Raw genomic sequence first — 27,913 nt, forward strand, 5'->3', positions numbered from 1 at the left:
TGTAATGGATTAAGGAGAAGGAAATTGGGCTGCTTAGACATTAGACTGCTTAAGAACTTAGTTCATAAGAACTGGGAGAACAAAAGTTCAATCTGCCTTTGACATGGAAAGAGGATTTGTATAGTGTTAATTGCATAATAATTAGACCTTGTAACATGTTAATTTGTTGTAACTGGAGATGAGGATACTTAGACATTGGATTATGATATTTTTTGATAGGATATACTAAGGTCTGGCCTCACAATAAATGTTTTGATAAAGTATTGTAAAGTCACTGTGACCTGACTGTTAGTATGGAAGTCACAAATACAAACAAATTTATGTTTAGCAATACAATAGAGCACTCAAGATACTTAATTAATACATAAACCAGATGAGTTGGATTGTAAAGGAGTAATTTCTGAGGAATGGATCTTGTGTATTTTCTCAACTAGCCTCTCTTCATCAGCTTGTTCAGTTAAAGAAGCTATGATAACCTTGAAACCCTTATTACATTTAGGAGTTTCCTCTGACTCCCAGATCGCAGTAGCAATATGTACAGATTTTTTTCACAGATGGTGAAAAAGTTGAGGAATAAATTCTTCTCTATGTTTCAGAAATTTAAAAAAAAAATTAAGTCAACTTCAACCAAGTTTTGACAGTTTAATAACAAAGCCAGTTAAAGAACTTTGATACAAGTTCTTCTACTTCAAAAGCCAAGTCAAAAGTCAGGACTCAGTTAAACATTTGGGAATATCAGTATTTGTAATGTGGTCAGAATTGCTATAGTCCTGCACAGCTCCAGATTCATGATGTGCAAATTCAAAAATTAATACTAATGCACAGCAGTGATCTGGAAACTCCTTCCTAGTTAGCTCCAGTGAGTACATGTGACAGGTGCTCTTCCATGCCAAAGCACAGAATTTTTGCAGCTCTGTTACAAAATCGTGCAATTTGTGGTCTTGATTCAACAAATCCAATTTCTGCTCTGTACATGCTAGCCAAAACACTCCTTCATCTCCTTACAGCCCCCACTTAGCAGCATAAGCACACTTTCTTGGGCAAGGAAAACAGAATTTCAGCATACTTCTGGTAAAAACCTTAATCTATTATGGCATCACTGACAATCCATTTTCACCAAAAAATAGAAATAATGTGTAGCCCTTTTTTGTGTTTGATGAAAAGCTACAGTGAATCTCAACAGAGAAGAAAATACAACATTCAGAATTATCCTGAGGTTGTGCATTTGGAAATGTTGTTTGTGTGGGATTATCCTCTTCAAATAAAATGTCAATTTAATCAATAGTAAATTGAGCTGAAAACAACGCACAGCTTTGAAAACATTTCAGGAATTCATCCAATATTTTTGGGATTCAAGCCAGAAGAAAAGGAAAGAACAGAAGGTAGTGTAGGTGGGGTAAATGGGGCCTAACTGTTGCCTCATCAAGTGCTTATAACAGTCAAAACCCGATTAAAATCCATTAAAAACATATCGGGGGGGCTCATTTAGTGCCTGGCATCCGGCATGGACTTTTCTCGTATATTTTATTTCAAAGACTGTAACTGTTCTTCACATTTAGGACTTACCTGTCTTTTCCTGTCTCCCTCTTAAATACGGCGTCACAGTAACTCATGCGCTTTTCTGTTGTCACATAGATTTTGGCTGTTGGGTAGCTGTCAACAGTTTTCTTCAGCATGTTGTACACAATGCCATTCCCATCCTTCCTCATGTTTCGAAAAGGTCCCCAGATCACGTAAACAGTGTTGTTGGTTTCTTTGAAGAAGTACTCAGGGTTCTTGAGTAGGAGAGGCACACTTGTGTGAGAGACCACCCTGATGGTTGTCCTCTTCCCAACATCCTCCTCAAAGCCCTTTGTGGGAGCATTGTTCATCCTCCAGATGCAGGAGGATTTGTCTATCTCAGCTCCCACTTTCTGGCCAGCCATCTGTCCTGAGTTTGAAACAATGGCACAGAGGTCGCAGTCAAGTTGTAGAGGCTGGAAGAAAAAAAACCAAAAACATATAGCAAATCTTTACCTGTAAATGAAGACTGAAAGCTCAGTTGAAATAAAGATATGCACAGTCCAACAAATTCATAGTAATGCTTTGGTCTTTTTTTTTAAAAAAACAAACAAACAACATCCCTACTTGGTAGAGCTAGTAGAAACCCTACCACAACAAAGCTCTGAATTAAATTCTTTTTAGTGAAAATAGGTGGCAGTTCCTATCTTCTCCTTTGATCTCCACCTTGCAGAGTCAACTAGAAAAATTATAATTCCTTTATTTCCTCTACATGCTGCTCTTTCTACCAGAAAACAATGGAAGAAAGAAGCAGTAGAAACCAGGTTTTGGATCAATGCCTTTTTCTCTTTTAACAAGGTGTTGTCAGAAATAGGAAAAAGTAGAGAAAAAAGTAATGCTGGAAATTTAACTATATACTGCGTTTATGTGTTTGAATGAATAGTTCCCAAATTTGAGATAGAAATCAAAGACGAGATGCAACCAAAAAGTAATCTAGTAGCATGAAAATCCTGCACTTGGAAAGGAGATGTAGGTAGAGGAATACATTGTTCTCTCCAGAGAACATTTATGACCCATGAAAAATACAAGGCAGATGGAGTGGGGACATGTGAACTACGGACTTAATCCTGGCCAAACTGAAGTCAAAGACAATATTTACTGAGTACATTCTAGGGTACTATTTCTGCATTAGGAACAGTTACCAGTCTAACAGAGATATAGGGACCTATCTGGTGTTTCGTTTTTCAGAGTAAAAATAGTAAATGTCTTTTTTGTTATTTTTGTACCAACAGACTAAAAGGAAATGCTCTGTATTTAAATTGGGTTGTATGAAGAGTTTGGTTAGAAATCTAAATCAAATGACAACTGAATCCACTTAAGGAACAAACACACAAACAAGCAAACAAATAAACAAACAAACCAAACAAACCTACAGAAGATGGTCCAAGTCAAAGATTATCTACAATTTTATGTATGGTTACAGACTTGATCTTCTGTCATGCTCCCAACTGGGAGCCTATTACTTCAGTTTAATGTTTGTTAGGAATTATTCCCTTCATGTTCTTCGGACATTCAGCCTTACAAAATGCTAGCTGCTTTTCTCATTAAACTTGTGATTATTGACCTTCAAAATCACATCTTGTTTAGCTGACACATATGAATAACCTGGCTACATTTGACCATTATAACCTTAGGACATGGTGGCTAAAAACACATCAGATTTCTTTGATAACGGTGCATAATATAAAAACAAGAGATAAACATCTGAAGAAAGCCAAACTGTAACAGTTAAAATATCTCATCTTTGGGGTGAACAAATATTGCACTGAACTAAGGTTCATCCTGCCAGACTTCTGCAATAAATCTCACACTTGCAAAGGTCTAATTTCCCTAATGTGATTGGTTTGGTTTCTCCATGTGAGTGCTTCCTCAGGCATTAAAGATCCCTGACCCCATGCAAAACATCAGCAATGTTTCCTCTACAGAACACCATCCATTTTTTTATAGCTGTTGTAGTTTTAGAGAGCTGTCCTGCTCAGCTCTCTGACAGCAGGGATGAAATCCCAGGAGATGCAGCTGAACACAACAGTCTTTCTGTTTGCCGCTTAGTTACAGAAATCCTCTCTGAGATACATTATGAGGACATGGCTGGGTGACCTAAACAAATCCATAAGCATAACTCACATCTTAACATGAAGTGAACTGTTAAAATCCCAGTAGATTAATTTATAGTTTTCAGGGTGAACTTTCAAACTGACAAATGTTGAATATGAAACTACTAGATGGGAAAAGCCGGGTTGGTCAAGGATCTATTCCCCATTTAAATTTGTCTCAACCTCAGTGTTGTAGGGTGCGTTTTTTTGTCATTTTTTTTCTTTGTTGTTGGTTTGGTTTATTTTGTTTGTTTGGGGTTTTTTACAATATTCTTCCTTCTCCATTAAAATGGAGCCCCTCTTGTAAATCTGAAATTGTTTGATATTCTGACCTTAGTTAGAAATGCACTGCACATTTTCTACTCACTGGATGTAACTGTTATGCTTGAATAAGCTGAGTACACTCACTCCTGCAATTGCATCCCCCAGTTTTCTAGCTCTCTCTTTTTTTTTCTTTTGGTTTTTTTGGCTTTTTTTTTGTTTTGTTTTGTTTTGTAATTCATTTATCATGTTCCAATTTATAAAGAGCTTTCATAATATTAAATGGCTGCCCCAGGTCAGCATATAATCTGCTCTTCTTCAACAGAGGCACAGGCTTAAATCCTTCCAACCCCATTTCAAAATAAATATTTTTTATAATGTTGAGAAATTTTACAAGTCCTAATATGCATATTTCCCACCAGAGATCCTAGGGAGAGTTAGGATACTGACTGACACCCATGATAGACATCACACTGACTCCAGAACCATCCACCCACTTCAGTACCTTTTTGCTTTGTATCTTCCTCAGCATATGACAGACACCCATAATTCATCCATTGAGCCCCCATATGGGGACAGACCGTCAGCTTGCACTGTTGGTTCATAAGTATCACAGACAAAAGGGGCAGTTCCAGTAGTCCACACATCAGCTCTCTTATTTTCCCCATTTACCATGACATTCCAGTTTTCTACTTCAGACTAGCTCAGGTGTGGCTGTCCCACCATTTTAAGGCTGCTTAAATTTAGCTCTTCTGCCATGTGGATTACACAGAATCTCTTCAGACACAGGGATCTGGGTGCCTAAGTGTCAGAATGGGGAAGAACCTGGTAGCTGTGGCTACTACTTCTGTTACTGAATTAGGACACAACCGAAAGTTTCCTATGACCCTTAAGGAGCTGGAGTGATTTGCTGCTGTTCCCCTCATCCCATATCCTGGAGTCATATATCCCTCAGACCCTTTTCCCATATGCAGATTTTTGGCTGTAAGGCTGCCCATGACAGCCATAACCTGTGTGAGAAATGTGTCCGTATTGCTTTTCCATTTAACTTGCTATATTTTCTGCAGTAAAAGGGAATAGAAGTAGAGACACAATTCTTACATGCAGAATTAGAGAATTAAAAAAAAATAAGGTTCTTTGGTGATCTGGTTTGCAATTACAGTAACTTTTTACAGGTATCTACATCACAGATGCCAGGAGAGCAGATAAACACCAGATTGTCAGCAGCAGCCTTATCAGAGAAACCAAAAATGGGTCTGGGAAGTCCAGGATACCCTCTCATCTGCAGAGATGTTCCATCAGCAATGGGATAAAAAATGGCAAGAACATACTGAGATCTGTGTGGTTACTGTTTATGCTATGGACCAAGAACATCAATTATGGGTGTAATTTTACCTTTCACGAGATCTTAATCCATTTGCATTGTAGATATATGTATCTTTTCATGTAGTTAGACACATACGTCACCTCTACACACCATGGAGGACTGAGCTATTATTGCTTCTAGAAAATTACTCATTTTGTTGCTGAGAGAAGGACACAGAAGTTCTCTGCAGAGCAGCTGGGCTTGATTCTGACAAATTGTCTCATCTTTTCCCTGAATGATACATTGTAACTGTTGAGGAGCACTTATATATTTTAATCAGTAAAGAAAATGAAATGTCTGACCTTTCCATTTCCTGTGCAAGCTTACAGACAATAAAAGAGATAATTAAAACTGTGAATTAGAACTTGCAAAACAGTGCCATTTCTCTAGCAAAGAGAAATAGCTGTGTAATAAAGGTCACTTATCAACCAGTCCTAGTTATTAAATCTCTGAATTTAGCACTGAAGTAACTTCACAGAATCAAAGGTCAAATCATTAAATAACAAAAACAGACAGAATTAGAAAAGGTCACAAGCAAATCTAATAAAAGTAGGTCACAAAACATGATTCTGTTCCACAGAGGATTTTGGTACTTGGAAAATTTGTTTCTTTCCAATTTGAAACAACTCCCCCATAGTTTTAAATGTTTCTACAGAGACTGAAATTCCAGCTACAGAACCATTTGTACAGGGGGGGTTTCCAATGGCACAGATCCTGGATCACCAACTACCTAAACAGACCCATAGGCCTGCACAAGTCCCAGTCTGGAACCTCAAACTCATGGCAAAAACTTCAGCACATCACCAGAGACCAACAAAAAATCTTGACAGACCAGTCACGTGCCAAGCTCCCACTTAAGCAAAGCCTCCCAGATCCACTCTTTCCTTGGACTAACTCAATCTCCAGACCTACACAGATGTAATTTACACTAATGAAAAGCTGAATTTCTCTTGTGACTTCTTAGCTCTATAGCTTGGTGGTGCACTGGAGATCTCACTCCAACCAGCAACTCTGCTTCACTCTGTGAATCCCACAACTAATCATAAAGATAGTTAGGAAATTCAGATTAAACTTTCCCAATTGTTACTTTAACAATATGATTGTAATTTTGTAAATTAGACACAATGCCCATTCACTACATAATGAGGCAATTATTAGCAGCTCGCCACATAATAATTTGCTCCTTTAATGTTGAAACAAATGAGATCTTTTCTTATAATCATCCTATTTGAGTGAATTCTAACAAAGCCGATTGAACAAAGCTCCAGAGACACTTTCTTTATTTTAGTGCCATTTATTCTTCTATCCTTCTTGGATGTCTTTAGAGTTTTAGAGGATACAACATTTATAATGATGCCAATAGGGAATAGGTTTTGCCTTTATTCTTCTTGATGTTCATTTGAGGTCTTTGAAAAGAAAGGTTCAAGAGAGGCATTAACCGTCTGGCACTGTTTTTATTGCTTTTCTCTACTTTACAAGCAAAAAAAAAAAAAAAGTATTTTAATTTTTCCTGTGTTTCAGTGATGATTACCCAAACCAGTTTTATCTACATTTACTCACTTTCTTCAGACCTCTGACTGGAAGGAAGAACTTTCTAGACTTCTCCAAGACAAAATTTACCACATTTGAGGAAAGATAATGTTTGTTTGTTCACCCACCAAGAGCTATAGATTTAATACAGCAGTATTAAGCACTGTATGTAAATCACATTATGTAACTAACATCAAGCAATAAAAATAAAAATGATGGAAACACAGGTCTGATTAAACTGAGTCTGTCATTCTATCCCCTTCCTTCCTGTGCCAATGTCATGTTTTTTTTTAATTTTAGCAGCTGATTTTGGTCCTAGCTCCTGGCATCATATCCCAGCAAGCATCTCTGTCTTCATAAAATTTAATGTTAAGATTTCATAAAGTTTTTAACATTTTGGAGTTATTTTGAAATAAGTCTTATGTCAACATGAATCCCATTTCCAAATAAACAGCATATGACCTGTCTCTTTATAAGGCTGTTCCTGAGACTGAAGAGCCTGAGATATTTAATTTAGGTGACTGTCACTGATCTGTATGTGCTAGCAGGAACTTCTTATTTAAACTGAATGAACTGGAAGGGGAGCCACATAATGGTGCTAATCTTGCAGTGAGAGACTAAATAAATAACCATCACTGAAATTATTTCTGTATACACTGACCCAGTTGTTACAGAACTGCTATTCTTTGATTTTTCAGCTCATGTTAAAAGGGCTTCTCAAAAGGGCAGTGTCAGCCCTTTGCTTGAACAGGTATTATGGGGATTTCTTTGTCAGTGTTACAGAGACAGAACAGGGACAGAACAGGTTGGACTTTGGGCAGAGGTTGAAACTTCCATGCCAGAATTTCTGGCACCATCCAAACTTTCAATTGGAAAGTGTAATTTTGTAACATTTTAGCTTTATTTCTCATGGAAAGAAAAAAACCCACCAAAAACCAACACACAAAAAAAACCAACCAACAAAGAAAAAAAAATAACAACACATATCCAAATCTCTTTCAAGATAAAAAAGAGCAAATGCTCACCAGAATGTTCTTGGTTTTGCTGCTACTGTTGGGAACAACATAGGCAGATTTGAGACAAGGCAAAAATCAAGTGCATCTCATACTGAGAGCTGAAAAATAAATACCTCAAGTACATGTGAGAAAACTCTGGGCAGCAACAGAGACAAGTATTTAACACATAAAGAAGAAAACAGGTCTTCTTATGTATTTTCCTGTGATCTAATATAAAGCAGAACCAGAGAATTCATAGATAATACCCCTTTTGTTAATTCCATAAAATAAAATTGGAGTAGAAATAGGACCAGCTTGATCAAAATATTTTAACTTTCTATTTTTAAAAAGATATATAAATAGTTTTCTAAACTAGAGTTTAAATGCTCCTCTTATTGAAAATTCTTCTGTGTTATGAATAGCTTATAGAATAGTAGTTCACATTAACAGAACAGTCCTCATTTTTTCTTTTCTTCCTGATTTCCAGCTGAAACTTCATTGAAACTGACACTTTTTAAATAAGCATACACTGGTATTTTCTTCTGAACTAATAAACTATTGAAAGATTCCTGCTAGCTTGACTAAAAAAAAAAAAAAAAAGACTCAAAAAATAGAAAGGTGGCAAAGAGTAAATAAGGAACAGGAGAAATTACTGTGTTCACATGGAGGGGTAATGAGGGAAGGAAGTTGCCAGATTCTGAGTTGCAGGTACAGCAGAAAGACCCAGCAGGGGCAGAGCACTGGAGGGAGGGGATGCTCAGCAGCCCTGTGAGACTCTGAGCACTGGGAAAGTGGCAGGTGAAGAAAGTTTTGCCCAAAGGAATCGCCTGATAGATATGTGAGGACCCACCCTGCTTTTGCATCTCGGGTGGTTGGTAAATTGTCCTCTCCCAAAGTTTGAGTGCAGAAGGGATGTGCTCTTAATAATTTGAATGAATATGTGACAAAAAGAGAAGGAAACAAATAGAATCAGGAAACAAATGGAACAAGGGAACAAATGCCAAAAGAGAAGGGAGTATAAAAAATATTTCAGAGAAAATCTGAAACAGGCTAGAAAAAGGAGGAATATATATTTCTGTTTAAAAGATGGACGTGAGATTTAAGGAAAAGTAAAATACTAATAAATATCCATTATAAGATAAACCATGATGTTTGGGAATGAAAACTAGCAAAAGAGAAGAAACAAAACACAGGAAGATGTTTCTTAAGGTATAAACTAACTGATGTGAAGAAAGCTCTATAAGATATGTCAATCAAACAACTCAGTATTAGGCATAGAGAATAGGTTTTTCCTTTGAACTGTGACTCCCCAAGCAGAAAACAGATGGAAACAGACACATTCACTTCAACACAGAGTACTACAGCTTGTAGGTAACTCAAAACTGACATCTGGAGATATACAGATGTCTACAATTCTAGATCCACATAATTAACACCTCTGAATTGGGGGAGAAGAGTAGAATTGGGGGAGAAAAGTAGAATCTTCTTTGCCATATAAAATATCAGGATAAAAATATGCCCAAGAACATACTTGGAAATCTTCATAGCAAACACAGTTGAGGACTGAATATCTAATTATTGTGGGAGGGAGGCAAACTCCATCAGGCACACCTTGTACAGCAAGTTCACAGGGAGGCACTAAAATAACATTCACTCTGAAAAGCAGCCTATGAAAAAAAAAATCCCAGTTGCTCAAAAAGGAAAACCAAACAAAATACATTAGTTCTAGAGTACCTCTAACTTCATCCCAGTGGTTTAGCTGATAGTGATAAATAAGTAGAATATTTGTGACACTCCATCTATCACTCATCTCCAGGTACAGAGCCTTTGAAATATCCTGGCCTTGTAACTGTTCATAAGCCAGGAATTCTTACAGCCAAATGATGTTTGCTGAATGCTGAATCCAATAAATGATTTATCTTAACATGTGCCACATTGGTCAAGTCCTCATTAGTCCATCATGACTTGAATTTTGTGCACAAAAGTTGCTGGAGAAACACAATTTAAACCAGATATTGTCCATCAAGCTTCATAAACAATTCCAAAAACAACTCAAGCAGCTGATATTAACTGTGGCATCCCTTTTGTTGCTCTACTGGAAAACTGTATTTGCAGCAGTATATTTGCTACCAGCAGAAAACATTGTCACTTGATCCAGCAAGTTATTGGTATAATAATATTTAGGTTTACTTTATCTTCCACAATTCTCTGTTTATATTGCATTTTCTTTCTGGTTTTTTTGTATGCAGCAATAAGGAAGATAAAATTTATTCCTTCTCTATACAGGTATATTTGCTTGGCAAACAAGACAAGTCACAAGGAGGTAAAATGTCACAACTCAAGAAGACATAAGAGCAGGAACACACTCTTAGCACATGGACTGATTAGTGATTGAATCACAGTACAAGTGGACTACAACAGTTTCTCACATCCAGTACCACATCTGGCAGTAGAGAACAGGTATCATATAATACAGAATCGTTCTTTACAGTGTGGATTTTTACAATGACAGCCTACAAGGCCAAAAGGTCTCTCCAAAAAAGCTGTTTATATTTTGCACATAACACTAAGTATCTATGCAAAAAGATTAATGAGAATTCCTCACGGTGAAGTTGCCATCTAGAAGACTATGTCTAAGGAATTCTTTGTCAAATATGTGAAGTATTGGCTCCTTTGTAACCACTGGCTTTAATTTGTATTTATCATAAATACCCACAGATGGCGGTAAAGTATATAATGTATACAGCAGATTTGTTCCAAGTTTGCTTTCTCTAATAACCTCCTATTATTAGCAGTCATCATTAATCACGGGCCATTATCAAGGAACTTATTTGGCTGAAACACAGATGCAGGAATGCCTGTTAGGCCTCTAATCTAAATATATCTGAGAAAATTACACTCCCAAATAAACTATGGTAGTTCTCCTATGATGTTCACATCTTATTTCAGGTCAATATATTTGGGATATGAGGAAAGAATATTGAGGTAAGCAGGCAAAATTGCCAGAGAAAATACCTTATGTTCTCCCTTCTTTTTCCCATTAAAATCCACCTAACTGGCTGGAAATTTAACTTCTAATTGATTTCAGTTCCATGCTGTCTAGACCTATTACTTAATTTTGTCTCTCTTGGTGGTCTATCTATCAAATTATTTGTATACATGGCAGGAAGGTGATAAGCTAAAATGCTAATTATCTGGTTTTCTGAAAAAAAAACAACCAACCAACCAAACAAAAAAACCCACAACAACAAAACAAAACAAAACAAAAAACCCATGCCAGGAATAACAATAAGGCTCATTACAATAGCATTAAAACCAGTAATACTCTTCATTTGACAGAATAATCCTGAAAAGCTTTCTGAGGCCAGTGTTTTTAATTGCAGGACGCCTTATCTAAAAGAGAAGACACACTTGCTTCTGGCCACATTAATTTCTTTTCCCTGCATTGGTATACTGGGAATATTTGCTGTACCACTTTTTGAGTGTCAGCTTCACAAATGACTAAAATCTCCTATAAAAATGTTATTTTAGGTTAAAAGTTCACTTACAAGGCCCTACTCCAAAAATTAAATTGTTCTAAATATCTTTTCTTTTAGAATATTTAAATCACCTCAGTTACAGAAAGATACAAAATTATATCCCCATTTTTCATATGTCTAAACTTTCAAACACTATTGCACGGGGCATTACAACAGAAATTTAAACTGCATTGGATAGTTCTGCTTAAATAATTAGGAAGATTTATTTTAAGGTGGTTTAAGTCATTAGTGCAAGCTGTTGAAGCATAGCTGCATATTTAAAAACTCTGAAGGTAAAGGTCTGTTTCAGGTGAAAAAAATCATGGTATATATACTCTCCACTGGTTGCTTTTACATCACTGCCTCAGTGCAAATGTCCACTAACCAAATTTTAATCAGTGCAGATTTGATTGCAGGCACTAGTTTGTATCATGGACTAACATTACCTGCAATAAATTTTTAAGTGTTCTCAAGTGGAAACTACTGGGTTAAATGATTTGTAAATAATTCAAAGATCATTCCAGATTGGTTCTCCTTCCTCATGGAGCTTGATGATGTATCTTCTGCTACTATCACATCCTGCAGCAGCCCAATATCCCCCTTACTTAAAAGCCTTTGCTGAAGAAAAGCTCCTGAGCATAGTGGCTTCTGCGAAATCTTAGAGAAGTCAACAGGGCCTTGTGCAGGCAACTGCATAATTGCAATGGAGCTCAGAACAAGACCAAGGCCTGAGGAGGTTCTGAATAACACACAAGCACAAATGAGGTGGAAAGCTACTAGGTGAAGCATGCCAGAAGCAATTGCAAACCAAAATCTTATTAAAAATTGAAAATAATAAACCCTATCAATCTTTTCTCCACTCTATAGTCTAGCCTGACAATGATATAGTTGCAAGATATAAACACTACCTCCAAAATGGGTAGTTGTAATCATATAGCCTTTCTACCTATAATTTAAATTTTTAAGAGATAAAGTAAGTTTTATTCCTTCACACATCTTAAGGAGGAGAATACCACTGAAATGCACCTATATGCTGGCTTTACAGGAAAATCTATGGTGCGTTCATAGTCCCCATTACAGTCAAAAGCAAAACTGCCACTGACATCACTGGAGCCATGACTTTCTCTCTTCACTGATGGAAAAGGTTTCATCTGTAAACAAACCCTGCTCAGTGGCAAGGGATACAGCCCTCATCCATCTTGGGATGAAAATCTGTGCAGGGCTGGGCTCAACAGGACATACTCTGCTCTGCAGAATAAATTTAGACATGGAACAATAAATTAAATAGCTTGTAAAAAAATGTTCTGTGTAATTACAAAGATGATGGTGCTGTTCCTTTGCCTGGGTAGCAGCAGAGGCCTCCGAGCTACAGTTCTGCTTCCACCTATGGAAAAGCTGCATGGTCTTTTCTTGATGGCAGTTATCCACTCACAAAGCTAGATAACTATCTTCCTTCTTTATATCTTCATGTGCATACAGATGTTTTGTGCAATCTGGACACACCTGGTGACTAATGAAACTATTCCCCTGAGCACCCAAGTATATTCCTGGGATGGATACCTAGGAGGCCATGTTAGCTTCTGCTCTTTCCAGTATCAAATACATTAAGCCAGTTCCTAAATTTTGTATTCCAACCCTGCTTGTAAGTGCACAGGGTTTGTATAGGTTTATGGCTTTTTTTCTTTAAAAAAACCAAAACACAACATTAGCTGTAATGAAACTAGTGATTTCTTATGTTTCCAATGACTGTAATGACAGCAGGTTCTTTACTGTTTGAAAACTTGAAAAACAATCTTAAAAGTCAACACCAAAGCTCATCAGCTGCTACAGCAATAACTCCAACTGATGCAGCAATGACTGCCATGGTTATGACAAAATAAGTTCTGGCTCTTATGAATAGAGTGAATTACATGTCAACTGATGGCCTAGGAAGTGGAAGGTAATGGAAAACTGACAACTGCCTTCTATACCAAGCAGGTTGTGTTCCTCCTTATATCCTCCTTCCCAAATAATGCTGCTGCCTTCTACAGACTCTGTTTCATCCTCTAGCTACCAGCATCTCACAGCCATACATTGGGAACTGAAGAGGCTAAGTTCAACCTCACCACCACACAAAAAAAAGTCTGAGTGATTAGAGTATGCAGCTAAGGAAAAAATCAAAAACAAAACCTCCACTTAAGTCATCAAATGATTATGCTATAATAATACAAAAGAAATGCCATCAGGTTACAGCTGATGTTGAGGAAAAAGCCCAGAGGGCAGCAATGAACCTTGGCTTGCATGGAAACAGACTGCATTTCTTCATTTCCATTAGGAGTATCTACAGGAAAAATTTTATAAAGCCATGTTAGCTTTATGTTCTTTTGTCTGCTTAGTGTCTTTAAAAAAAACATATATAAATGTGTGTATATATATATATATCTGTATTACCAAACCAAAAGGAGCAAGAGAGGTATATATGGAGAGTTTAGATGATATATTAGTTTCATTATAAGAAAATATTTACAAAGTAAATGTGGGAGCTTTGGCATCTCCTCCTCTCTGACTCATACTACTGCAGAGTTATAGATGCAGTGTGAAGAAAAATGTGTGTGGGTGCATGTTCAGCCATCCTATCATACATGGTCACAGACATACACAGTGTTTATTATAGTTAAAAAGGACCGTGGGGGGTGACCTGAGGAAGGAATACTGGAGGGCTACACATGTCTCATTAAAAAAAAATAAAAATAGTCCTTTTTATAGCAATTTCACTTGCATAACAGAGGGTACTTAGGTTTGGAAGAGGTACCCAGAAGATTCTGGATTCTACATCCCTGGAGATTTCCAAAGCTTGACAGGGCACAGACCTGACCTAACCTTGCTGTTGGTCTCATTTTTAGAAGTTGTCAGATGAGGTGACCTCCAGAGGTTTTCACATTTTTAAATAACTCACAAAAAATGTTAAAAAACCTCACATTTTTAATAGTAAGGACAATTCATCAGTAGGAAAAAAATTAAAAAGTAAAAAATACTGAAGTTTAATAATTCTTTTTACTTTCCATTCTTGGTTCTTTTTGCTGCCCATCACACACAAAATCATATAAAAAATGCAACAGGAGAGAGAAAAAAAATCCTAAAATGAAAGTCATAGAATCATAGAATTTTCAGTGTTTGAAGGGACCTTTAAGATCATCTAGTTCAAACCCCTCTGCCATGGGCAGGGACACCTCCCACTAGATCAGGTTGCTCAGAGCCCTGAGCCTTAAAAACTTCCAGGGATGGGGCTTCCAACATCTCTGTGGGCAACTTGTTCCAGTGTCTCACCACCCCAATGGGTGATAGTAAGTTTGATGTGCATGTCATATCACATCACAGTCCTGCACAGAATCTACACCTTATGAATCTTATTCCCAAGGAAAACATCATTAGGCATAGTTACAAACTGGAATCCAGGCCGACCTAAGATCAAAGTGTGCTCCAGCCAGTGTGACACAGAGCATGGGCAGGCAACACACTGTAATTTCTTTTCTGGCACTTATGAACTACCTCTAGGGCTGCTAAAATGGCTTTTTCAAATATTTCAGGTTCATTACTTCATAGTGTATTTGTAGAGGATAAACTTTAATGGAGCCTTCTTCATAAGCCTTCTTTCTAAGGCCTATTACCAACTAATTCCAGGTGGTACAAGCAATTCATACACCTCATGCCTGTCGACTGATACTGTGAGTTCTTTGTTACTACTTACAGTTCTACTAACAGTGGCGCATTCACAAGTGCTAGGACACATTTGAGATGCAGAAGTGACAGCTCTAAGGGACTCTAATGGATTAGAAGAGGGGTAAAAAGAAAGAAAAAAATAACCCACTAATCAAGAGTGAATCAATCTTTTCCGAAACCCAAGCCAGGACTGCTGTCACATAGTGACCACTGAGAAGTAAGCTGCAGTTTCACAGGCTGGGACAGAGAGGAGCAGAGGTATGTTGCAATCAAATAGACATTCTAAAAAACTGGGGAATACTTCCATACAATCAGCTCCAACTACACTACAGCAGAATTATAGTGGCCATGAAATGTAGGATGATGAAAATTCTGAGAAAGAGTATCACAAGTGAATACTGCACTTATCCCCTCCCCCTGGAATAACCCCACTGTAGCAGCAAAAACATTGCTGGCTTCCTCACAAGATCCTTGCAAAAATCCTGCAGACCCTGTTTTTCAAAAAAGCAATAATGAAAAAATAAAGTCCTGTGGTGCTTTTCCTCTATCAGCCCTGTTTATGAATTCATAGCACAGCATGAAGGTTATTAAAATCCCATATGTGAGAACCACACACGGCACAAGGAGATATGAATTGGTATTCCACAGAGATAATGCTATCTAATGGGCAAAACAAGTAGCATGGTTTCGTTCTTGTTCAAAGTACATTTGGAAAGGGCAAAGCATCTGGCTGTGTATGTATACCTGACCAGACACAAACCATTTCTTCCTCTTACATGTTGATTAATAAGTTAAATGAAAAGAGCATGGTTATTATCTTGCTGGGCCTTGATATTCCCAGGACATCATTTTACCCACAAACCATTTGGCATGGGTTGGGTTACATGCTATTTGGGTAACCAAGATATACTAACTATTAGACACATTTCTGTTTACGTCCACACACAAGCATTTCAAATAAAAATAATAACCAGGGAGATAACCAACCCACCTCACAAATTAATTCCAGTGTCCTGTTTATGCAATAATTTATTTTCCAAAATTATTAATATATTCCCCATTCTACTGTTGAAACAAAACAGTTAATGCTGTGCTTTATTTTGCTGCCAAAAGTGTTCAGATCCCACAGAGCTATTTTGAACACTATCAGCAGCTGTAAAACCTTCAAGAGAAAAAAAAAAACAAACCTGCTTTGAAGAAAAGGTTTATGAAAAAACACCAAACTAACAGGGCACAGAGATGAATAAAAAGTTTCCGCAGTTTTCAAATACTCTACAACTTTTGTTAAAGAGAAATCCAGTCCCAGTGCAGGATTATAAAAACCTTTGCAAGTAACCTCGAATTTAGTGCCTCATGCTCTACTTAAGGGCAATGATTAAAGATTTGCAGGGCTGTTTCCCTATCTTGCATGGATGATCAATCAGAATTCACAGTGTGACCACAGCTGTCTCATAGCAGTCATCATTATTGACAAGGATGGAAAGCACTCCAAAATAGGAAAGGTAGGTTCTGCTGTGAAGCAACATGAGACAAAGCCTTCATCTTCTGGCAAGATGAAAATCCATGTGCTTGCTTGATACTCTGCTACATTTCTGAGGAAAGGTTTCCTTCTCACCCCTATCTCTATGATCAAACACTTGCTCAGTCTCCCCAAAATGAACAATCACTGCTGAAATTCAGAACTGGCATGATGCTGAGGAGTTTGTGTTCAGATCTGAACTTTCTAATTTCAAGAGTGTTCAGACTCAAGAATCTCATTTATACCACATTATACATTCTTTCAGCTGTACCTTCCAACCTTGTCACTATGTGATAGGCTCCATCACAATACGACACCATCTGTTTCAACTGTTGGATACTACTTACAAGCTACAATCAACATCACTGTCAGAAATTATAATCTACATCAATATTTTATAGAGGCAAAGGAGGGAAGGCAGTGAAAAGAAATTAAGTTCCATAACTGAAATGAAGAATCCTTTTCCTCTAATGACTCCAGCCTTCTAAACTGTCTCTCTTTATAACTGAGACAATTTGATTTGGGATTCCCTAATTTACTAGAATTAGCTATATACTTTGGAACAGGAACCCCACAATGACAAATACATAAAACATAACAATAATTTTCTCTAGCATGCCATTCCAAATGAGACAGTTATCCTTCCTATCACCCTCACAACTAAAGCTAGTCAGGTATTTAATACTGTTCCACAAACAAGAGCTCTTTGGCTTGTATTCATCATGCAAATGTGAGACTACTGGTTAAAAATTTCAGGGTCTTTGTTAGCAGCCACTTTCTCCTGGTGTTGGGATAGGGGCTTCAGGTTTTTTTGTAGGGAATAAGGGATCTCAGGTGAGAGCTGAATAGCATTTTGGTTTGCACTTGAGTGCCAAGATGAGCTTTGCAGATGACCTCCATGATCTCATGAACATTACCTTTGCATCCTACAAATGTTGATGTATCTGTGACCAAATCTGAAAAGAAATTTAGGTGAACTTTAGGTGATAAATCAAAAATCTAAAACCTTTAAAATCCCCAGTCCTTAGCATCCTTTCATCCCTAGACTTTCAGGGTGTCTTTCTTTTTTAGATTGATTTTTGATTTTAGATTTTTAGATTCTTTGGTAGTTGAAGGTCCAGATGATGCCCAGTTGAAGACCTTCCTGTGGTATCGGTGCAAAATCAGCATCCAGAAAGAAGAGTAAAAAAATTGAATCCAGCAGACGAGACCAGAGAAGGGCTCTCAAAGTTCCTTTTGGATCTTGTTTCTGTCTTCCTTCCACCAACTAAAAACTAATAATTTGTTCTACCTTTTCATTTTCTCTCACGTTACCAGCTAACTTGCAGGATTAACTTCCCTGTGATGCCAAGACATTCAGAATTCTCAAATGAAAAGTCTTTTTGTTGGGGTCAATAGTTACTTTTAATACATCACTTTGAGATGCCTTCTGTTATTACTTGATTTGAAAGTCTGGATCTGGGTGTTTTGGTTTTGGTTTTTTTTTTTGTTTTGTTTTGTTTGGTTTGGTTTTTTTGTTTGTTTTTGATAGAGCAGATTATGAATGTTCTGAGCCTCTGATGTCATTATGGATTCATATTTGGAGCATTATCCAAAGAGCATCAGCTGACATGTGAACACAAAAGACCTGCTGTTATGGGAGCTCAGGAACGCAGGTCCACAGACATTTCCAAGTCCTACAAAAGCAGTCAAGGTGCAAAGTGGATTGCTTGCTACATCACTTGATGTATGAGACATCTAGTTCGATCTTGGTGTCCAAGGAAAACATGTTTATCTCTGTAAATATGTCAACCTGAATTTCACTCTTGCTGCATTTTTTACATGAACACCAGAATTTGACTGCTCAACAAAGACACTTGTATATGTTTGCACCTTTAGGACACTCTTCTTTATTTCATTACTTTTATTATTCCTATCTTATAGTATAGCAGAGCAGTCAGGAAAACAGAGCTGAATTTTCAACTGTGATGTAGGGAGAAACCCAGAGCAGAGAGCAACTGCTCCTAATCTTGACTGCAGTGAAAGAATGGCCTGGCATCACCTGGAAAGCAACTCAACAGAAGTTTAATTTCTGAAGATTTCTGGCAGGCAAAATATTTAGTGAGGGCTGTCTGGAGTGATTGCCCTAGGAATATAAAAGGCAATGCATCTATTGCACAGAGGTACCAAAATTTTATTGCCTGAACATGAAATGAAAAGGCTGGTAATAGTAAGTAATTTTTTTTCCTGATTCAAGAAGGAATGATTTGTGGTTTTGAAAAGGCAGAGCTACAGTGTAATTGCATTGTACAATGACAGCCCCTGCATTTTGGAGGAGTTGGAAGGTTAGGTCACCTTCTAGAACACAGCAAACAACCCTTTTAAAAGAAGTGAATGAAGAAAAATATTCTTCAGGATTGGGGATATTTCTAATATGCAGTTACCTTCAGGTTTGAGTTCAACTCTAAGGGTACTCTGTCTCTGCAAAATGCTTTTGGCTTGTCCCACAGCAAGTTTAAGGTTCTAATGCTGCAAAATACTTTAGAGCAGTTGTTCTTTTTATTACACCATTGCATTATTTTTATTTCAATTATAAGCTCACAGAGTTTTGTTCTATGCTGAATGAGACCTCATCCTTGTATTTTTTCCACTGCCACTTCTATTTCGCAGCAAGGGGAAAATAAGTCTCTTTTACCTTAGCTCCTCATAAAAAACATATTGCATCTCTATCAGAAAAGAAAAAAATGAAAGGAAAAAAAAAAAAAAGAAAGACAACCTAACCCAAAACACAAAAACAACATAAAAGCAAACTGGAAAATAGAAGAAAAACTGAGTTTTGTTCTCCTGACCTTGGGAAATAAAAATTCACTAGAGCTTCCCTTCATCTTCCTACTTCATTTCTGCCAAGTCACAGAACAAAATAAATATCCAATGAAAGAAATCTTCTATCAGTCTTTTGTATACTTGTGGGATAGAAATCACTTAGAAGCGATGTGTCAGGGCACCTTTTCTGTTTCTTCCTCTCCCTTTCACAGTCTCAGGATGGTGCTGAAAAAGCAAAAGCACTTGTAAGTGCTGGTTGGGGCATAAAATCCCCTGCCATTCGTCTCTCACTAGGACAAATTTTGAAAAGAAAAGCACTCAGAAGTCTCTTTTTGTCTCCATCTACATTATTCCTCTTCTCAGATGTGTTTTGAAATAAAAATAGAAATGAAATGCTATTTTCACTGTTTTGATGTTCAAATCAGGCACGTCTCCTCTGATTTCTTCCTTTTGCATTTGCTCTGTGAGAAATATCAGTTTTAGTGTATACTTCACTCTGTTTCTCTCTTTTTAGTCCTAATGCCTCCCCCTTCCAATTCAAATAATGAGATTATGATGCTATAATCTTATTCTGAGCATGACCTTTGATTTCTACAGATTTCTATTCCAGGGAAGTTACATCCATTCTGCTGGCCAGATGACAGCAATATAAACATTTAGCTAATTTAATTGATGCATTAACTTTCTAAAGCAAAGGAACCATCACTGATAATGACAGTCATCTCCTGAGCTACAAGTCACAAATGTCTGCTCAGAGGTAGGAGAATCATCAAGACAGTTTTTAGTATGTAAAAAAGCAAACATAATCCTGAGACATACATAAAGGGTTTTGAAATTATCTTTTCACTCTATTCAGAAGCAATGATAGTTACTTCAGTTTGGGCATTTCACTTCAGCCCAGATTTGGATCAGCTGCTGAAAGGCCAGAAAAAGCAATAAAGAATAATCCATGCCCCAGAAAACTTAACCAGCAATGGAAGAACTGGGTTAGAGCAGGAAAGAGAAAATGGAGGAGGTACGGTAAATGTATCAATATGTAATACGTGCTGCAAAGGATTCTCCACATCTGTTCTACATAAGCAGGGTGGCAGCAAAAGAGATTTTTGTTAGACTTTAAGCAGCTTTCTAACAAGTGCTGCACTAAAACACAGCTATAAACAATGTCACCAGGGGCACAATTACAAAGTAGGTAACTCCTGAGGTCCTTTCTTGCACTATTTGCTGTGATTAAGTGAGTTTCAGTAGGCTTATATACATACAAAACTTCACAATTTAGCCCTCTTGAATGATGCTAAAGAAAGGGTGGAACTCTGTGCTGCACTGTAAGAGTCTGCAGCTCAGCCCTGTGCTCTGCACTACATGGAAAAACAGCTATGCAGGGAACCTTTACCAAAAAGGCAGCTGGGTGGATGTGTGTGCATGTACATGTATTGGTGTAACCCGTGGACAGTAAAGCAACTTGCAGTTTGTCAAATCCTAATCCCCAGATGGAAAAATGAGTAAAAGTTAAACAAAATTGGGTCTCCATAACATAGCAGCAGCCATAGCAACAACTTCCTACTTTTAAGAAGGTCAAGAATATTTTGGTAAATATTAATGGTTGTTTTAGAACACTTTCATGAGCTATTGACTTTCAAATTCAATCTATAGTAAAAAGAAACTGAAATGGAAGTATTCACTAGCACATCACCTTTTAAGATTTCTGCTGAAATCCTGCTCAAATGCAACAGAAGTGTTTCTGTCAACCTTTTTTCCCTCAAAATCTATTCAAGCATTACTGAAGTAGTTCTAGCAAACCTCTGCATCCTGACAACTGTAGATATAAAGCTGTCTTTGAGGAAAAGCTGTAGTTCTTCTTAGTTTATGATAGCTCTACACTTGCTATTTTTTTTTTCAGCAGAAAGAATGGGAGTAATTGTGGAATAAAGTGCCCCTCATAATGAGTAAAGATGTCAAATTTTGTTCTAGTATAAGCTCAGCCAAATGATAAGCAATTAGACTTTGATTTCAAGGTTGTTTAAATTATATTTTGTATGAGTTACTTTTCAAAAACTGCCTGTGTACATTATATATGGAAAATTATATATATCTACACTGACTATGGTGTTAAATGCATATTTGAAGTCTAAGAATTTCTATCTGAAAAAAAAAATTGTTTTAAAGTCAGTGTGAGGGTATGCATTTTCAGATATTTCTGATCAGAGCTTCATCACTGCTGCTTTTCCAAAATCTTTGCCATATTGTCAGCATCATCCTCACATATAGCTGCAAGAGGAAAATGAATCAGATGCTACAAATTGCTCAAGGACACTGAAGCCTTGAAGGAACCTTCTGCAGAAAGTCTCTGAAAACAGAACCTAAGCCTGCTGTACTCTAAATTCCCTTGGTGGAATTCTTCCATGAGGGCAGCCGTACATTTTTTACTTCAGAGCAAGCATATGTGATCTACAGTAAAAAACTGCTAGCTTGTGGCTACTGGATTTGAGTAATTTATTCAAGAAAAATATAGTTAAGAATGCTTTAAAAGCACTAGTAAGTGACTGCACATACTGAGTGATAAAACATTTATTACAGCTGCATTTCATGTGTTGCTTGGTTTCAAGCTCTTCCAAACTCACATGCTAACCAGGAGACAGCTTCATTTGAAAAAAACAGATAAGGGGGTGCCAATGGCAGTAACACTTGACAAAACGTAAGTCTAGTGTGTGTAATCTCTGATGCCCCTGCATCAGAGACGCATTTTGAATAAGTGACATTTCACTTACTGCCAAAAAACCCCATCACTTGAGGAAACACACGTAGATATTCTACTGCAAGAGATGCTCAAATCTATGACTACAGCTGAACTTGTCCAGTTAACTGCAGACTGGCCTCAACACATGTAAATCAGTTGAAGTACTGAGCAGCTCTTTGGCAGAGATCAGTCTGTCTGCTCCATTTGCTGTACAGGAGGCAGGTACTGCTGTCACACTGAGCTCACAGGGAACAGAACTACTTACACACGGCCATTCAGCAGAGGGGCTCTTCCTCAATAGGAAGAAAAGGTGATAAGGCAAAACAGAGTTGGGAAAGACAGATTGTGCCTTAATTATTGGCACTGGGATGTGAGAGCCAGATTCCTAAGATTTTTTTGTGCTGTCTCTAACTTCACACTTGTAAATATAAATGTAATAGCACAACAAGGTCACTCTGCTCAACACTGAGATTTTCTCTAAAATGTAGCCTTTGGACTACTATTCTACTTATTTACTTATTGTTTCAGAAGGATTACTCACATGGCCAGAAAGAGCTAAATTTATACTAGTGGCAATTAAAATAAATTAAAAATCCCAACATTGTACAAGTCACTAATTCACCCAATTTCATTTCAGGGAAAAGGAACAGAGGACCTAATTCTCTTTTAATGCTGGCATAAACTTGAGTAAACCATTTACCCCAGTGGTGGAAATAAGAAACCTGCCCTGTGATCTATAAGCACTCTCAGAGCTGAACAAAGGTAGAGCCAGCACAAGTTTTTGCTGAAAAACTGCTGTGCTAGGATATTGCTTCTGGTTTATAATTTTACTCTTTACTTTTGGCTGTGTTGCTAAGCACAAAAAATACCAGTTCTGTTCCACAAAAGCAAGATATGGGAGAAATAATACTGAAAACAGATACCCTTTAAACCAAGATCAAATTGTTTAAAAGGCCTTTGTTACAAAGAGGTAGTATTGCTAAATGGGTGTGTAAGAGGACAGATGAAGGGTAAGTAGGAGGGTAATGAAACAAGCCCTGAGAAGAGGCAATAAACAGCACAGAGAGGAAAAGTCTGAGTTTGTCTGTGGGTGAATTTAAAAATTTAGGATTCTGAACTCTGCCAACTATATCCATTTCTTCAATTTTAAATAGCTGGTGTGGCCATCAGAGCTACTTCCAATAGATACCAAGCTATTTCTCAAAGAAACAGAAAGTTTTCTAGTCTTGGGGCAAACACACAAGAAATGGCATATAACTTGTACTCCCTAAGCCTGATAATGTCACCCTAAGTAGCACTTTCTTCTGAATGGGGCCTGTTCTAAAAAATAGCACTGTTCCTGGAGTGGGCTGCTGTTCAGACCCCAGAACACTGCCCTTTGAACAACATTCACTTTTATATAGCTTTGTTTGTGCTGTGTAAACACTTGCTCTCTTCTTTGGGGAGACTCCACAGACAGATGAGAGAAGGAAGAAAGGGGAACAGAATCATAACAAGACAAAAGGTAAACAGGAATAGCTAAGTCCATATGGAGCCAAAGTCTAAAAGCCAGCTAACAATATATACCTTGGGGATCCTGGACCACAGCAGCAAATCTGAATTGACAACTTTTAATGGTAAGACCAAGACTTCAGCCTGTTTGAGTACCTGGCAAAAATACCTGACTTGGGTGGGTGGGAGCTGAAAAGGTGGAATCAGACTCTTCTCAGTGGTACACAGAGACAAGATACAGTGGGAATGGACAGAAATGAAGGGAATTTTGTTCAAACATATAAAAACTTTTATATTGTGAGGGTGATAGAGCACTGGAACAGTTTTTCCAGAAAGGCTGTGGAGTCTCCAACCATGGACACACCAAAGCCTTGAACCTGTTCTAGCTGCCTCTGCTTTGAGGAGAGAGATTGGACCAGATATTTCTAGAGTTTTCAAAACCAAAGGCAAATAGCTTGATGAACACCAACTAAGCTATATTTACAGGAAAGATCAGTCACAAGAACTCTTTTTTTTTCCTAAAAAGGAAGGCTGAGTGTTAAAAAAAACCTGCCAGAAATCCTCTGACTGTCCAGCAAAGAAAGAGGTGTAAGGGTGGTTGTATTTTTGGGGATCTCAAAAAAATTACTTGGTATTGCTTCATCCAACAGATTGATTTCTAAAGTGGGAAAGAATGGCACTGAGAAAGACAGAACACAGAGCAGGTTATAAATCTTCCCATAGAGAAGAAAACAGGAATGTCTATAAAAGGAACATTTCAAGGTTTAGTGTAGAGAATGTGTCATGCCATATGGGTGCCACTAGAACCACTTAAGCTTTTTTTATAACATTTGTTGCAATTATAAAGAAAATCAGGGAAACTAACAGAAGTCAAACATAAAACCAGAAAAGGATAGTACAAATTTTCTGCTAAGGAGAAACAAATAAACTGCAACATGCTATACCAGCCAGTGGGCCTTTCTGACAACATAGTAGGGTAATTTTCAGTCCTATATGTAGCTCCTATGAATGATCACCAATACATATCCATAGATATGCAAATAGCACGTAGATTTTTAAAAGTCTGTGTAAAGTATTACAGATTTTGCTAAATGTATCTTATTGCCTGTTTTGTGCAAACAATAGAAAGCAGTAAGCTGTGATTGTACAGAAAGCCAGAGAGGAAGATTCAGGTCAAATGGAGCTGATCTGAGTTGGATGATCACAGGTTTAGGACAAAATATCAGTAAGCTCTATACAATCACTGAAAAACACTTGTAAAGTATTATATTGCCAAACGCTCAAATGTACGATCTTTGTACCACAGTATAGATAATTACATCATAACAATGAAGAATGAGGAGAAAGAGTTTATACAGATTAATTCCTTTTTTTGTTTGCTTGTTTTTATTTGGTTTCTTTGGGGTTTTTTTATCTTTCAATTTATCTAGGGATCAGTTCATGTTCTGGGGAATTAACTCAGGTATCAAAATAAGTGAAGGCCAGGCATAGCCAGGTTCATTTTGATAGACTAAACCACTGGTTAACAGAGGGGTTCAGAAAGAATGGTATGGAGAAGTGTGAGCTCTCAAGATGGAATGGTAGTAAAAATCATATAAATTTAATCATAAAAGGAAGGAATTAACAGTATAAAAGTCAGAGCTAGGAAAGGATATGGAGGTGATGATGTTGTACACTAAGCTACCTGTTCAGTATATTTTCAGTTGATTCCACTTTCAGTTTCAGATTCAGTTGATTTCATTTTTTGGAATTGTCAGAGAGTAGGGTTACATTGGAAATACTTTAGTAAAGAGCCTGAACACTACTGTTTCCAAGAAGGAAGTTTATTGAAGAAGAAAAATATAGGAGAAAAGAAATTAAATCATAGGGGTTTTTTTGTGGTAGAATAATTTTTTAAAAACAAACAAACTAAACAAACAACCAAAAACCAGAAAAAAGATAGAAATGAAAGAAAGAGAATTGAGGTAATATGTTCATGTAATATAAATGTTGTTCAGCTTCAGTGCACAATCATTGACTATTTCCCTTTAAAATTGTATCTATTACAAACTGGAGGTAATTCAGCCAATACAGAATTTAGAATGTGCTTCCATGCTTTGGGACCCACTCCAAAACACATAAAAAATCAATGTCTTTATCTGGTTTTGGATGGGGCTCTTGTTAAATATCTCTGGTGCTAACCATGAGCTGAAGTGTTTTGCTAAACAAGTATCAGAGGGAAAGAAAGATCTCACAGGGATCATTTCTGACTGTAAACAAGAACTTAAATGCTACTTGTCTACCTGAGATACCAAGTTTTAAACAATGTAAGGTAAAAGTATTTGGACACTGCAAGAATAACTTATTGAAGAAGCCTAAATGTAGCAGAAATCAATTTTGTGAGTTCTGGATAAGTACTGAGCTTTGCACATCCTTTGTCTCCACATGTCATCCCTACAAATTTTCATCTGCTTATCTGTGTTCTCCATGTTTCTGATTTTAAATTCATGTGAGCAGGAGATGTTACATGAAAATGTGACTCCACAAATCCTTAACTATAAAACTGAAAAATCGGTCACAAAATTCAGATATGGAGATCAAAATGCCGAAGGATTGAAAAGCTTCTATAATTTACATGGATTCCAAGACTGTCAGAGCCTGTACTAACCCAGGTCTTAAAAATATATTTCAATATGAGATAAAACAATAATTTTAGGCTATGCTATAGCATAATTCATTGTCAAATGATTTCCATACAGTTTCTAAAAGAGAGAGCTTTATAAGAACATAAAACTTTGTAAAAGTGGTTAAGTTAATACAAAAACTGCAATAAAAAAGTAAATACAGTTTCAGAGCTAGCCATCTATTTTCACTGTTACTTGTGAAAGCCTTTCACTCCCTTAGAGATTTTTTTTAATGCAATACTCCTGAATGCTACACAATAAAAGGAAAAAGAGGCAACTAAAGACATTTTCAGTGGAAAATTAAAATACTTATTAAGTACTAAGTGCAAATAAACGGTCACTTGCAGCTTATTTTCTGCCTTAGAAACATTCTACTATGCTTCTTTTGTTCCATTACTCTCCTAAAATTAATTTCCTTCAAGGAGAAAAAGAAGTCCCTGTGCATCAAGAACTACTGGTTCTGGAAAAATGTATAAATGGTCCTTGAAAGATGATGTCTCAATGGTTTGATTCATAATGTAGGCGCCTCCATTCATATCTTGTCACCATGATAACAGTTTTTTATTTCAGGTTAAATCTTAGAAAAGGGAAGAAAAACAATTGAGTTTGTGGAGAGAGCAAAATGAAAATAGACAGAGTTTTTCAGGCTTTCTAATCCTGAACCTGTCACCTGGATTTCTTTTTTGATACTATTGCTAATGGTGAAGCACAAGCTGTCCCTTTAGTATGAAGACTAACTTCATAGACTAGTTTGGGTTGGAAAGGACCTTAAAGAACCATCTAGTTACAACCCTCAACTTAGCACAGAACATTGTTTTGCAAGGAAACAAGACTGTTTTAACTCTGTAACATCTTAGGGACAGACTATGAAGGTAGAGAAGTAGTGGAGCAAAGGAGGTGCCTTTAGGAACCCATGTTGGCAAAATTGGCTCTAGTTCAGGCTATTGGCATCCTGATTTAAGTAGACCACTTATAGTGTAGTTGTAGAGGCACAGCTCAGGAAAGCAGCATCAATGAAGCACTGATATAACTTGTTTGCATGCTTAATATAAAATGTCTTCTGTATACAGTCTTCTATATTTTCTTCTCCTTCGCCCTCCTGCCCCAGACTCCATTTTTCCAATTTTATGTTTATTGTTATTCACTGACACCCTGAAAAGTTCCAAATCACACAAGCAGTTCATGTCAGCTAGAAAGCTGCACTTTAGAACCAAAATATCCAGCCAGATAAATTTTTTTCCAAAAGCAGAAATGGAGGAAATAAAATTTTCTTCTAAAATGAGTTCTATGTCTAAAGACTGCTCACATTCAAGGGACAAGAGTCTTAGGAATACCATCCTCATTAAAAGATGTTTCATACACATCATCATCAATAAGCCATCAAAAGTAAATGTAGAAGCAAAACTAGAAATAATGAAACATAATGTGTAAGAAAAGATACTGCACTGAAAACATAACTAACTTCTTAAAGATAATTAAGCAAAGTTCATTATCATGGACGTAAACTCCTCAAAGCTCTGACAGCCTGAAGTTTTCTGTTCTGCAGCATGATATCCAAGGTTCATTGCAAACCCCTGTTTATCCAACTAACTGCATTTCTCAGTAGTTCTACCTAATTAACAGTTTGGCAATGAAGGAGGCAATGGGGAGCATATATATGTAAATACACCAAAAATATGCTA

The 27,913-nt window shown here is 37.0% G+C and overlaps 1 protein-coding gene across 1 annotated transcript in view; it reads right to left on the bottom strand.

Moving 5' to 3' along the window:
- Positions 1–27,913, bottom strand: part of ST6GALNAC3 (ST6 N-acetylgalactosaminide alpha-2,6-sialyltransferase 3) — a 114,901-nt gene that overhangs the window by 68,497 nt on the left and 18,491 nt on the right. The window contains exon 3 of the mRNA XM_030455370.1: positions 1,567–1,976. Coding sequence (XP_030311230.1) covers positions 1,567–1,976 — 410 coding nt within the window. The remainder of the gene's footprint in view (positions 1–1,566; positions 1,977–27,913) is intronic.

Source organism: Calypte anna, chromosome 8 (genome assembly GCF_003957555.1).
Source record: "Calypte anna isolate BGI_N300 chromosome 8, bCalAnn1_v1.p, whole genome shotgun sequence".
Taxonomy (NCBI): Eukaryota; Metazoa; Chordata; class Aves; order Apodiformes; family Trochilidae; genus Calypte; species Calypte anna.